The 14,336-nt window shown below is 41.3% G+C and overlaps 1 protein-coding gene across 3 annotated transcripts in view; it reads left to right on the top strand.

Annotated features, from left to right (window-relative positions):
* Nucleotides 1-14,031, top strand: part of man1a2 (mannosidase, alpha, class 1A, member 2) — a 121,469-nt gene extending 107,438 nt beyond the window's left edge. For all 3 annotated transcript variants that reach the window (XM_018660689.2, XM_018660690.2, XM_051067269.1), the window contains exons 10-14: nt 1,079-1,194; nt 2,775-2,994; nt 3,957-4,129; nt 10,107-10,222; nt 12,568-14,031. In XM_018660689.2, the coding sequence (XP_018516205.1) occupies nt 1,079-1,194; nt 2,775-2,994; nt 3,957-4,129; nt 10,107-10,222; nt 12,568-12,703 (761 nt within the window). In that variant the 3' untranslated portion in view covers nt 12,704-14,031. The remainder of the gene's footprint in view (nt 1-1,078; nt 1,195-2,774; nt 2,995-3,956; nt 4,130-10,106; nt 10,223-12,567) is intronic.
* Nucleotides 14,032-14,336: the final 305 nt, after the last annotated feature.

The following is a 14,336-nucleotide window of genomic DNA, read 5'->3' as shown; positions in this document are numbered from 1 at the left end:
TTGAATATGATTACACAGAGCTGAAGAGAGTTATACGTAGAGGATGGGGAACAGGCTCACCCAGTGAAGTCAGAGCTAAAAAATAAACCTCCTTTCATCCAGGATTGTTCTCCCAACTAGACTTTCGAATTCATAATGAAAAGAGATTTTCTTCCTAAAATTGGAGAATTTTATGACCTATTTCTTAATTTGTTGAGTAATAAATGTATACTGCTGTGGCTTTTCCATTGTTTTAAAAGTCATTTTAAACATAAATTGTCTGTGGTTTTGACAAGGAAACCATTTACAGGAAGGAAACACTTCAGAATACAGGAGTTGAGTGCTGGCACCACACAGCAAGCAGAGCAAAATGTCAATCCCACATAAACAATCAATGAAGCATATTTTTTTGGTATTGCAAATAATCCAAACCAATAATAAGGGCCAGGGGAAATAAGGCCCAGGTTCAAAAATACCAGAGTTGTCCTTTAAAAAATGACATTTTATTTGATTTTCACTGTCATGATGGTAATCTTAGATGCATAAATGTTTTGCTAATTTTTGCTAATACTGTAAACAACATTTTATAGGTCAATGACATTGCCTCTGAAATAGACCAAAGTGCCATTAAGAATTAGATCATGTGGACTCAGAACGCCCTCTAGAGAAAATAATTTATTTTTTAGTGTGATCAGAGTGATTGTTGGCTTGTATCCCATATTCACTATGTGATGTCCTGCAAAATTAGGACAGCCATGAAAGCTGTGTAAACTTCCAAGAGGACGACTGGGGACATTGAAATGCGAGCACATCAGGGAAAGAGTAAACAAAACGGGAAAAGAGAGGGAATAATGCTGCCAATATGCAGGGAAGAAAAACCACCTAGGGCTTGTATAGATGCTTTTCATGCCATATGTTGTGCTTGGGCCAAGGACTTTGAGGCAAAGTCAAAAAATGAATAATTCACCTCGGCTTTCTCATTTGTCAATGTCTTGCTCCTTTTTTTGTTTGTCTTTTTTTGTGCTTTGTCACAATCTTTCCTTCGTGTCTCTTCATCCTGCTCTTTTTAACTCTTTCCTTCCCCCCACTCTGTCTCCAGATCACACCTCAGTTGGAGGACTTGGGGACAGTTTTTATGAGTACCTGCTGAAGGCATGGCTCATGTCAGACAAGACAGATACAGAGGCTCGGAAGACCTACGATGACGCCATCGAGGTACAGTCCAATCAGAAATCTGTCAGCATATGTACAGCATTGTACAGTTACTTTCCCAGTTAAAAATGTCCTTCATGAGGTAAAGTCCTCAATTTTTTCTCAAGGGCTTTAGAATGTGTGCAACATACAAGACCCTTGATTCTGAGAATGAAAAACACCCCAAATAAAGACATAAGCCTAGGCCCAGCTAGTATCATCGAACTGCATAGCCACAAAGAGTGTGAGAGAGTGTCTCAATCTGTAATCCCAGTCCAGCAAGCGCCATCGATCGACAAGAAAAGTTACAGCTCTGATTCTAATTGTCATCAGTTATCCTTTTTTAAAAATAACATACATTGGGCTTCATACAGGAAACAATATACAAACACAGTTATTTTTGTTCATTTCCATGATTTGTCCCCATTTTGATAGTCCCCACTGATTTCTGGGATTCAACAATGTTTTCTTATCTTTGCTCTTCTCTTAGTTTTTTCAAATTTTACATCAATTTCATGTGATTCAAATTTAATGTTCTGGAGTAATGAAGCATTATTGGTCCATTGATCCCAGTCAAAATCATACAAACCATTGTATGATACTGTGTGCATTCACCTTCTGAATGACAGACATACTGCTCCTAGATGCTGCTTTGACTATCCAGGCTTAAAACAGATCTTTTTCATTTCTAGATTTCTGAATGCCAATACTGATGCTCTGGAAAGTCACATTTACTTTTAAGTTTATTTAACAGTACATCAATTTCACTACTGCTGAAGTTCTTCCTCTTACTGCCTTCTTAGAGGCATCTCTCCAATTCTTGGGTATGTACCAGAATATTGCCCTTATATAGTGTTAAAGGGGCGTTACCTCTGCTAATAAGCAATCGGCTGAGCACTCCCAATTTATGATCAAATGGGATTCATCATTCATTTGTTCATCTTGAGTTGACTTTTCTTATTTTTCCAGAAAATTAAGAGAACATGTAAAACATATTTCAATGGCCATGTTTACAAAAGAGAGACATCCCTCTGTTTCTTCAAAGGAAGTAAGAGTAGATTTGTCAGGAAGCAGATGTTAGTTCTCTGTAGCTGATGGAGATGTCTGTCAATCAATGAGTGTCAGAGAGTGAGCAGAACAGATGCTGCAGAGCAGAGGGTGAGGGATGTGGCTGGGTTTTAAATTCTACTCTCACCACTGTGTTTTATTCTGTTTGACCCTCTCCAATGTCAATACCCGCTCACACTCACAACTTAACCCCATTAAAACATTTCACTCACACACACATACACCTAATATTCCATTCCTAACCTCTATCCACGTTCCCACTCTAATAAAATACTGTGTGTCAAATTGCCCTTACCTGAATTTACCTCTTCAAATGTTCACACTCTTACACACACACATAAATTTCATACATCCTCATGTATCATTTCAATCACTACCTGAATACAAATACAACCATGCGCTTGATATTCCATTTGCAACCTCTGTCCACATTCTCACTGCCTCCTTCGCTTTTTCTGATTCTGTCTTCTCAAAAATGTCTGCACTTATTTCCACATGCCCTCACACACACTCACGCTCCCTCCCTCCCCCTCCAGGCCATTGAGCGCCACCTGATACGCAAATCCAACGGTGGTCTGACATTCATTGGTGAGTGGAAGAACGGCCACCTGGAGAGGAAGATGGGCCACCTGGCGTGCTTCGCCGGCGGCATGTTTGCGCTGGGCGCCGACGGCTCGCCCGACGACAAGGCTGGGCACTACCTGCAGCTGGGGGCAGAGATCGCGCACACCTGCCACGAGTCCTATGACAGGACAGGTGAGAAACACAAACACGAGTGCACACATGCCTAGCTGCTCGAACCATGAATATATTATCTGTTCAAGAGACCTTAAGAAATACCTGCTCTGGACATTTTCTGGTAAGCATCGATAGTCGTCAGCAAGGAAACACCAGTGTGTGTGCTCTGGCATCATGACGGTATGCGCAAGTGTGTGTAGTCAGAAATCGTGAGGTTGCTCTAAGAAAGAGGAGAGGTTGCCGTGGCAACAAATGAAGATGGAGAAAGGGAGCAAAAGGGAGGGTGGGGGAGAGAAAAGAGAGAACTTTCTGGTGAGGTGGCATGGAGTTTGAGAGTGTGTGTATGTGTGTGTTCATGTACGCGTCTCAGTGTGTTTTAATCCTTTCAGAGAGACGTTCCTGTCAATGCCTTGTCAGCTCCTCATTAATTTTCCACACTTAGACTCATAATGCCTATCACACTTAATTGGCAGAAAAAACACTGGTTGTAAAAACATGAAAAGCCAGTAAAATCAATGGGGTCGGAGGGTTTTTATTGCTTTAAAACACACACACACACACACAAGCACTGATTCATATCAGCTCTGACCTGTAATCAACAGCAACTCAACCATTAATGCAAACTGAGGAGCACAGGATAATCCTAATCTCCTAACTCCTGTTTTCCTCTCTTCATCACCCTTTCCCTGTTTACTCTTCCTTCCTTTCTCCCCCTCTCACTTCTTCTTCACTCCTCCTTTCACATCTGTCCCTTATCTCTCCTCCACCATGTTACTCTTTTTCTGCTTCCTCTTTGTCATTTTTTTCTGTTCACTCCTCTCCCTCTCTCCCTCCTGTTTCTCTTGTTCCCTGCCTTCTTTTCTTTTCCATCTTTCCATGTCACCTTTTCTCCCTCCCCTCTCTTTATTCATCCATTCCCCTCTGTCTCTCTCCTCCTCTTTCCCTACGTTCTGTCTGCATTTTTCTCTCCTCCCTTCAAGTGCTGAAGCTCGGCCCGGAGGCCTTTAAATTCGACAGTGGCCTGGAGGCGGTGGCTGTGCGGCAGAATGAGAAGTACTACATCCTGCGGCCGGAGGTCATTGAGACCTACTGGTACATGTGGAGATTCACCCACGATCCCAAATACCGGCAGTGGGGCTGGGAGGCAGCACAGGTAAAGAGCATACATTTATATACACTTTATTAAACAGCTTAGTCATGGTTTAGGCCATCTCTTTAACATCAGTAGGTAAAGTATTCATTTTGACTTTAATGGCAGTAGGCAGTTTTTGCTGACCTCTGTTGGACCTCCTATGCTGCACAAAACAAATAGCAGTTGTAAATAGCAACATCCAGTGGAATTTATGATTAATAAATAAAGTAGCCTAATAATGGTAAGAAACTGATTAAACAGACATCAGCAGGACTCTTCTCCGGTGAATGTTTGGTGGCAAGACAAGACGTGTTTGTAAGTTAGATGAGAAGGAGACTTTAGCAGGAAAGCTAAGCTAAGTGGGTTTTGTGTTGCGTAGCAGGGTGCTGTTTGATTCTTGGTCAGTGAAACTGTCTGCCCATGACACAATGCTGACGTTAACTGCTTTATACAAGAATTTATCAGCTGCATGGAAACAAGTTCACTATCACACATGTTCACATACATGGCTGCTGTATGAAAATTAGGGGGATCCATTACAAAACCAAGAGATCATTTTTGGACTCATTTTTGCATCTTTAACCATGTTGTTTAAGGAAAATTGAAGATCACTGAAGTCCAGCTGTCCAGCTTCATTTTTCTTTTCTAAATTAATTCTTTTTTTATTACACTTGTTTGTTCTTATTTAAAGTACATCATACAAAGTAGAAGATTGATGGATCTAGTTTTTAAAGGACCAGTGAGGTCCAGAACTGACAGTACATCTGTGATGATTCCTGAGACAGATGGGGGTTGAAAAGTACAGGCAGTGAAGGACGGCATTGGGTGAACTTCATCATCGATCTTCAGTATCATTCAGTACAGCATGCTTTGTGGCATGAGCTGATGCATTAAAAACACAGATATGAAATCATAGATGAAAATAAAGGATATTGGGCAGGTGGCACCGATGGCAGGTTCATGTTTTGCAAGCCTTCTCTTAAGGTTCTGGTTGTAAATAAAAAGAACAACTATTTTCCATTGCATTATCAAACTCTGCTCTCTGGTTAGGAATGCAGTATTTGCTATTTAATACTTTAGTCAAGACTTTTTACAGTTGCTGACTTTGAAAATTACTTTATTTCATTTGATTAGGGTTCTGACATTTTTAAATGTTCTGTTATCTGTTTTTTGTCCATTGGAAAGGGGAAGTATTTAAACATTGAGCTGAGCTTGTTTAACTACAGTTGAAATGATTTAATATTGTCTGTTGAGTCCCACTGTGTGTTATAATGAGTCTAGATTTGTCTCTCTGCTAAAAGTCACCAGCAAAATAAAGAACTGTTTTTAATAACATCTCCCCAGCACTTTATGCTTTTACTTAACATTATCAACAAGCTGCAGCAGGGAGTTGTTTTAAGCCTGAATTGAAGTTGTGAAACCAGAGTAATGCAGGTGTCACCGAGCATCAGACGGCAAAAGGAAGTGACACAAATTGATATATCCCAATTTCTGGCTTTGTCTCCTCAGGTCTGTGTATATGCATGACACATGAGAACGGTTGATGGCTGCTGGTAGAACTAGCCCTCATTGTAGAGAGCCACTTTTGTTATATGCGTGCATATGCTGAAAATCTATACCTGTAAGTGGATGTGAGGACTTGTGAATCTTCCAGGTGTTATTAGTTATTTATTCTGTCTTTTGTGTTTTAATATGAAAAAGCTTTATGAAAGTAGAACAGGAATGAAAGCCCTCTCTATCCTTTTCACTCCCCTGCGCCACTTCTTCTGACAGAGGATTAAAGAGCTCGTCTTCTAGACGGCAGTCTCTTTCGAAATCTCAACCAACCTGCTCATCATCCATTTTTTTATACTCTCCTTTTTCTCTTTTTCCTGCCAATCTTCTTGTCACATTTTTTTTTTCTCCATTTTCAAGCAGTGAAACTACTTCTCTTTGTTTTTCTAAGTGGGGGTAAGTGCATACACACCAAGCAAATATACTGGCAAGAGTGTTTATAATGTGTGATTGTACTGAGTGATGAGTGACACTAAAGAGAGCTGGTGCTGAAGGGCTCATCCTTGACTTTCTTGCATTATTTAATATTGCATGTATACATGCATACCAATGCATATGACAGATCCTGTACTCTGTGCTGCTCTTATTTAATGTTGCTTTTCTGTTGTTTTATTTTTCCCTAGCATTTTGATTATCAGAAGTTACAAAGTTTAAGTTTTTAGAGTTACATTTGAAATAAAAGAAAAAAGGTAGAATTCCAAGAAGATAAAGAATGTCACAAATGTTTTTTTTTTCATGATCAATGGGGAATTTTCTAATTCCTTTTTTGTTAAATAGTAAAATAGAAAAAAATAATAGCATCAAGTCACTTTCTTGCTGTTATTACAAATATTCACTGTTATTGTCTTCGTTATCCACGTCTTTTGTCTTTTGTGACACTGAACGCTATACACCTGCACTGACATGTACATAACCAGTGTGTGATGTCAGGCTTACAGCAGGTAACATCATTTTACAGGAATTAATAACCCTGAAGCCTTTGAAAATCACAGATTCATTAAATTGTAACCTCTGATTCAGAGCCAGTTCTGGATACTATGCTACTATGCTATATAGTTATTGTAATACACTATGTTTTATATACTGAATTTTAGAGTACATGCTGTTATATATATATAAAGAGGGAAAGATAGCATTCTCATGTGTGCCATCAGACATCCGTCACACCACCAATTTCACTGCACAAATACAAGAAAAATTATTTAATTATGTTGTTTGTGTTCTGACATCAATCTGGAGCCTTCTCACCACCACCCACAGTTTATTTAAAATCTTTCCACCTGTGAGGATCTCCTCCACTTCCATTTGGATGACATTGTGGGAAAACAGTCTACATTAGCACCACACTCAAAAAGTATAGAGGTTATGATTTCACCTGTGTCCTTTGGTGTTTGTTTGTCCCTTGGTTGGAGGGATGTGGCATGTGCCAGGGAAGAACCCAGGAATTCATTTGTCTCTCTCTGTAACATTATGAGATTTTTTGACATTTTAACATCTGGATCTTGACATTTCTTTCCTACTATAAGAGCCAGACAGACGTGTAGGATTGTTAGGTATGTGCTCTACTGATGCCATTCTAGTTTACTATATTCTTTTTTCAGTAAGTTTCTGGCATGAACACACTGCTGACTCAAAAATTAGTAGTCAGTATAAATTTCATCCATCTTGGATATGTTTACACTGCCTGCTTTTTCCTCTCTCTGTTGCATTTTTTCTGTTTCTTAAAATCTTCCCTTTTTCCTTTCTGTATCATTTATTTTCTATCATTTATTATTTTCTTTCCATTTCTTTCCATCCACACACACACTTAGTATATGTGTATATATGTATTTTTCATACAACACCTGAGGCTCTGTCCATTTTTTACACAAAGTGATGTCCTACTCTCTTCCTCTACTGGTGTCTTTGCCCCCCACACATACATATTTCACAAACGTGTGTGGTCTTCCCTGTATGTTACCTCAAAACACAGCTCCTCCCTCCTCTCTCTCTCTCTCTCTCTCTCTCTCTCTCTCTCTCTCTCTCTCTCTCTCTCTCTCTCTCTCTCTCTCACACACACACACACACACACACACACACACACACACACACACACACATGCCCACATTTCCCCCATACTCCAGCTGCATCCACCTGGTACACCAGTCCTGCCTCTGTTTGTCACGCTTCTTCTTTTCATAGCAGTCATTAACACTGGCTGGCTTTTACCTGTGCATGTGTGTGTGTGTGTGTGTGTGTGTGTGTATTACAGTGTGTGAAGGTGAGGCCCAGCTGCTGTAATGTAAAATGTGTCCCCACTTAGCTGCTGCAGAAATCCTCCTCCTCCTCCCTAGACTTTTTATCAGATAATTTATTTAGCACAGATGGTCTTGGCGTACACGTGTGTGTATGTGTATCCTACATTCATGGGTATACCCCAGACTGGGTATAGCATCATGTTTAAATGAGTCTTGAATGAATTTAGACTTAATGAAAGGTACACTCTGCTTTATACTGGTATGTGTGTAAGTGAGTATTATGTGTGTGTGAAACAGGCTGTTGGGGGACACTGCAGCCTGGATCCAGAAGGGCACGTCTGATGCAACAGCCCATGAATAACAGGAATAACGGTCGAAACGCCTTGTAACGGAAATCTGCTGACAGCAAAATGGTCACTCGAGGACAGAATAGAGGGAAAAAATGCGTGTGTGCATATGTGTGTGTGTGTGTGTGTGTGACTGAAAGAGACTGAAAGACAAGGACAGAGATAATGCTTTCAATTACATGCGTTAATAGTGAAAGTCGATAAGGTATGAGCAGCAGGGTAATGCAGCCAGAATTTTTATGGAGGCACCAGTTTCACTGTAACAAGTCCTCATTGCAAATCAATAGAGCACACAGATGATGGTGCACTGTCGACATCACCAGCTGGACGATCTCTGCATTTTTAATGAGTCATTTGTGCATGTGTGCAGGCGGGGGGAAAGCACCTGCTCCCAAATATGAATTGTTCTCCGTTATGGGATACAACTTGTATTCCTTAGAGCCAAAACGGCACCTGACGTTTGCAGTAAGGTGTCATCAAGGTGTGCTCTGTGGGGGAAAACATGACATTATACGTGAAGACTGGTCCTTTATTTCTCTACTCCTGGGGAAATCAACAAGTATTTTGCAGAAATAGAGTGCTGTCCATCTTGATGTAAGAATTAAAGCAGCAGTGAGCAGATTGCAACCAACTGAACACACCTCCCCTCACCTCTCCCTTTCCCTGGTGACCTTCAACATGGTGGGCTTCATGGAACCCACTACCCATGTAGATAGAAAGAGCTCATTCTAAGGTGATTATACACTAATGAAAACATTATTATGAGTTTTAGATTCAGTTGCTGCCATCACACCCCCCTAAATTCTACACTCTGGTCCCACCAGAAGAATATATGGAGAGATAGGTTACGCTTACGCAATAAAAATACATTTTTTAAAAATGCTCATTTTATCAGAGATGACAAAAACAAATATAACTCAGGTTAGTTATGTTAAATGTTTTTCTTAGTTGCAGAGCACAAACAACTTATGTGACTGGCTGTCCTCCATGTTTGCTGTTTTTGTTCTTGTTTAAATGTCATGTTGAGAGGATCAGAGCTAAACCCTCGAAAGCCAAAGTGAATGGACAGAGAGGGGATTTACATCACAATTCAAACCACCTACAAATGTGTTTCAAGAGACTGGGCATGTGTCCTTTTTTGTCATGACTTGAAGAAAATCCGAACCATATCTGATATCCAAAGAGATCAGATTCAGCCTCTGTGTGAATGTGTCTTAAAATTCAAGCATACACAGATTACATGTTCAAAAGCTGCTGTTTTCTCAATCACAGACAGCCACTTAATGAAAAGAAATGAGAACAGCTAAAAACTGACAGCAGAATACGTGTTCAGAAATAAACAATCATTTTCCCGTTGAATGGAAATCAACAGACAAAGACGCATTTGATCTTTGAATCACCACAGGCTCTCGCTCAAAGAAAAACTTCTATGTGGTCATTACACACGAGTGTTCCCACATGAAGCTGCTGTGTGGAAAGGAAATTTTTAGAGAATAAAATGTAAATGCAGGGTGAGGCGTTTGTGGTAATCTTCTTTTCCTCTCGCCTTTTTTTTTTTTTAAATTTTTAATACAGCTTCTGTTTCCTGTATGTGTCTCCCCAGGACTTCGCTCTAATCTGTCAAAAGCAAAGAAATTAATTATAGCATGCTTTTGTAAGCTTATTAAAACTGTGCCCCCCCCCTTCTCTTTTCTCTTCACCCTTTCCCTTTTTGCCTCTCCTCATTCTCCTCTTCCCTCATGTGATCTCTCTATCATTCTTTTACCTTTTCCTTTCTTTCTTTAAATTTCTACCCTTCTACTTCCACTCTCCTCTCTCTTCCTCCCCTTCACTCCTTCCCTCTCTCCCCATCTCCTCCAGGCCATTGATAAGTACTGCAGGGTGAGCGGAGGTTTCTCGGGGGTGAAGGACGTCTACTCCTCCAACCCGACCTACGACGACGTGCAGCAGAGCTTCTTCCTGGCTGAGACTCTCAAGTAAGTCCCCACTAATAGGTTGATTAATTGGCTTGATCTACAAATCGTCAGTACGTTAGTTGATTAGTTAATTACTTTAGTGATTAATGCAATGATTTTGTGGGTGTATGGTGGGCTGGCTGATTAAAAGCACTTGTCAGCTGAAAAGTGATTGCAACAATCACTTGGCCATTTTTTTGTGTTTTTTTATGAGCAGAAATGTGTATGCAAATACAAAGGTGTGTCAGTCACAGACTTTAATGAGACATTCCTTTAAAGGAAAGGTCCATATTTTTCTCACTCACTCTCTTATCTGTCACTGACAGTTTTTAGTTACTGTACGTGCCCCTCCTGGACAAAATCCTCATTTCTCATACTGTGAGCAGCCTGACTTACACCAATCAAGTAGACATCCTTCAGTTATAGTCCTCAAACATCCCGTGTGTGTTTCCTTGTTGAGGTGCAGTCAAGAAACACTGAATTTCATGAGAATGCATCTCTGGGCAGAATGAGGGTGTTGAATTTTGTTTCGCTGGTAGCATCAGCCGGTTTAGACAGGTGGAATCATTGTCATTGTACTTACAGCCATTTGAATGTTTAATGCATACCTGAAAAAGGTCACCATATTAATCATGGTGTAAAATTAATCTCAGGGACATCATGTTTTTTCTCCCATTTTAAATGGAAGCCTTAAAAACAAACTCCGCTTGTGCTCAATGCCTGGTCTAGACTACTTATTGTTATTTTAGTTGTACATCCAGTATCATAAACTTCTAAGGGAATGGACACTACTGTATAGTAATATATCGGCCTGGATACTATAACTACAGCCACGCTACTCAGTGCTATAATGAATGAATGAAAATAGGTACTGTGAAAACTATTATTGAAACTGAAAATGCTCCTAAATCATCAAACTTAAACAAAACTTGAAGAATCGTTTTACATTTTTTTTATTCTGGCCAGTTTATCTTTCCCAGAATTCAGTGCTTTTTTCCCTTTCTGTGGTTACATATAGAGGCAGTCACTTGGCCACAGATCACTTACTGTGCTTTCTGCTCTGTTCGATTGTTGTGTGAATCAGCAGGACTCTTCAAAGGGTAATAACAGGTTAACCAGTGGCATTCGTTGTTATTTCTTTCCATTAGTGCCCTTTGCCCTCAGCACAGTGGGCAGGCATCATGCTTTGTATGCAGCCACAAAATATGTTGAAGGCTTACTGATGCAAAGGCCAAATCTCATGTCTCTGTGGTACATTGTCATCATCATCATGACTGATGAATGAAGGGAGAAGAGGCACTGAACACAGGCTGTGAGCCTGAGGGAACGATGAAGCCTAATTTGGCTCTCTGACTCCCCCTGCTGGCAGCTCTGTGACTGTTGTCCCCCTCCTAGCAATACTGAATCTGTAAACTGACCTGAGGCAGACACAAAGTTGTTACTGTTAGCAGAGAGCTACTCTATCAGCCCCTCATTTTAACTTTATTGTGTCTGAAATTAACACCCACAAAGAATCGAATGCCAGTAAAATTTGTCTTTGGTGTAGAAGTCGTTAAAGGTCACCCACTACACTGGCTGGTAACTTTGTGAGGCGATGACATTTGAATGCCTCGGTGTTACGCGGCCTTTGGAGTCTATCTGTTCCCAGTCTCTGACACATCAAAGCTCGGTGTCCGGCATGCCACCGATTGGCTGCCTGTCACACTGATCTGCACATAGAGGCAGCAGCTGAACTTCTGTTGTTCTGCTGCGTGGATAGTACAGACATTATCAGTGAAGATTATTGTTAAACTGGAAAAACTAGATTTATTCAATGTCGGTTAGATTTCATAAAGAATTCCACACACTCAATATGTTACAGGCAAGAGAATGGGTTTTAAATTAAAGCCCTAAATCTTCTCATACATTGTCTGTACAGAAAAAACGTTTGTTAAACGTTTGTTTGGTTTTTTCCCCAGAAAAAAACGTGATCTACTGTGAAAAATTTACAGTCACTTTTCTCATGAAAGTCCAGACAAAAGGAGAGTATGGGTGTAATATTATAAGATGAGTGTAGAAAAACAGCACCTTGATGCTATGACACAGTGTAAAGAAAACAGAAAACTCCCACAGCCATAAACTGTGTTTGACCAGGATGAGCTCCCAATGGATAAGAGTTGATGGAAAGAGAACACTTTTCAGTACAAAATAGTCAAAAGTTGACACTATGTGCTCTACTTTCACAAACCTGCAGTCACTTACTTCTTTCTTCTTCCTCACCTTCCTTACCTGATCCCTCTCATCCTCACCCCCTGTTCCTCCCTTCATCATCCACCACCCAACCTCCCACACCTCCCCTATCCTGTCACCCACCAATCCCACCTCAGGTATCTCTACCTGTTATTCTCCAGCGATGACCTGATGCCGTTGGAGAGCTGGGTCTTCAACACGGAGGCTCACCCGCTCCCCGTCCTCCACCTGGGCAACATCACCCTGCCCGGCAGCGAGCCGGCTCAGCGGTAGACCAACAAGGCCATCTTTTCTTCACCACAGCACCAGGGGGCGCCACGTGTCTGCCCGCCTGTCTGCCTGCCCGCCCAAAAATACCACCCACCAACACTGGACAAACCTACATTCAGCTCAATAGACTCAACTGCTTTTGGACTGCAGACATCAACCGGAGGAGACGGAGAGAGAGCCTCCAGCACAGACCACTGCAGAGTGGAGAGGACTCAGTCGTTGACTCTCCCTCTCTTCTTCTATGTTTTACTGTTTGACTCTCTCTGTCGATCTCTCTGTCTTCTCTGCTCTAATCAGAAAGGATGGTGGGTGTGCTGCTCAGCCTCACATTTGGCTTGAATGAACTCTTTTCTCTGAAGGACCGAGCTCCAAAAACCTGGAGGCTTGATTTAGTTTTTTGTTATTATTTTTAGTGTTTTATTTGACCAAACTTTCCTCCCATACAGACTCGAGATGAGGCACTGAAAGTGCAAATAAGATTTTGTGAAGGATCACTGTTTGACACTGTACTGATGGAAGTGTCATTTTTCCAGGCAGGCAGACATGAGGACTTTACAGGGTCTGTTGATAAGGTGTGGGGGGAGGGGTTTGCTTCTTTGTTTGGACAAATCCTAAATGGGGATACAGGGTTTGAATCAAAGCCCTCAGCTTCTCCCTGGCCCAACCCTTCCTCAGTCCTCTCCATGTTTAAATCGTCATCAGATGAACTTTGACCTGGAACTGTTAGCAGCTTGTCACATTATCAGTGTCAGAGCAGGTCGTGGCAACAGTCCCCACCTTCTCAAATCCTCCTTTTTCAGAAAAGTGGACCATCATATGTGGAGCGGAAACTACAGGAGGACAGCAGCAGGCCTCCCCCATCTTCTTCACTCCCCACCTCAACATCTTCCCAGTTTCTCCTCCAGCTAGAGACATCACAGAGCCGCAACTTTTCCCCCAGAACTATTCTGCTGCTACTCGATGGGATGCTGCTCTTTTTTTTTTTTTTTATCTCTGTCCTCTGTCCACTTTTTTCTGATCACACTATGGCTTAGTTTCTTCACAGTTTATCAGCCCCTCTCTCATCTCTCCCGTCCACCTTTTTATAAGTCACTCCCCATCTTTTTCAGATCATGAGATGAGGCTGGAACCCAACCATGCTTATGTATGAGTGCGTGCGTGCGTGTGTGTGTGTGTGTGTGTGTGTGTGTGTGTGTGTGTGTGTGTGTGTGGTTAAAATAACCCCTGCTGTAAATCATTTGTTTGTGCACTTTGTATGGGACGACCATGAAGAGGAGGAAAGTAGAGGTGTAGCACTGAAAGAGCTGAATAAATGAAGAGCTTCTTATGTCTCCCTGCTGAGCTCCTTTGCCACATTTTCTCTGTCTACCCTTGTATCACCAGTGGGACTCTGCCACCTAACTGTAGGCTTCATTAACTCACCATGGTGTTAGAAATCTCCATCATTTTTCCCTACCATTTCTCTTATTTTCTGCCTTCTCCCCTTTCCCCTATTTTAACCTCTACCTCACCTGTCCACCATAAAAAGTCTAAAAACTTGAAGGCCTTTCAGTCTCAGGGTTCACACGTGACTCTGAAATGTCTGGCAAAGTAGGAAACCTTATTTCACATCCAAGTTTTGGATACCACCTTCAAA

The sequence above is a fragment of the Lates calcarifer genome, linkage group LG1 (assembly GCF_001640805.2).
Source record: "Lates calcarifer isolate ASB-BC8 linkage group LG1, TLL_Latcal_v3, whole genome shotgun sequence".
Classification (NCBI taxonomy): domain Eukaryota; kingdom Metazoa; phylum Chordata; class Actinopteri; family Centropomidae; genus Lates; species Lates calcarifer.
The sequence above is the reverse complement of the archived record's forward strand: the minus strand, read 5'-3'. Positions and strand labels throughout refer to the sequence as shown.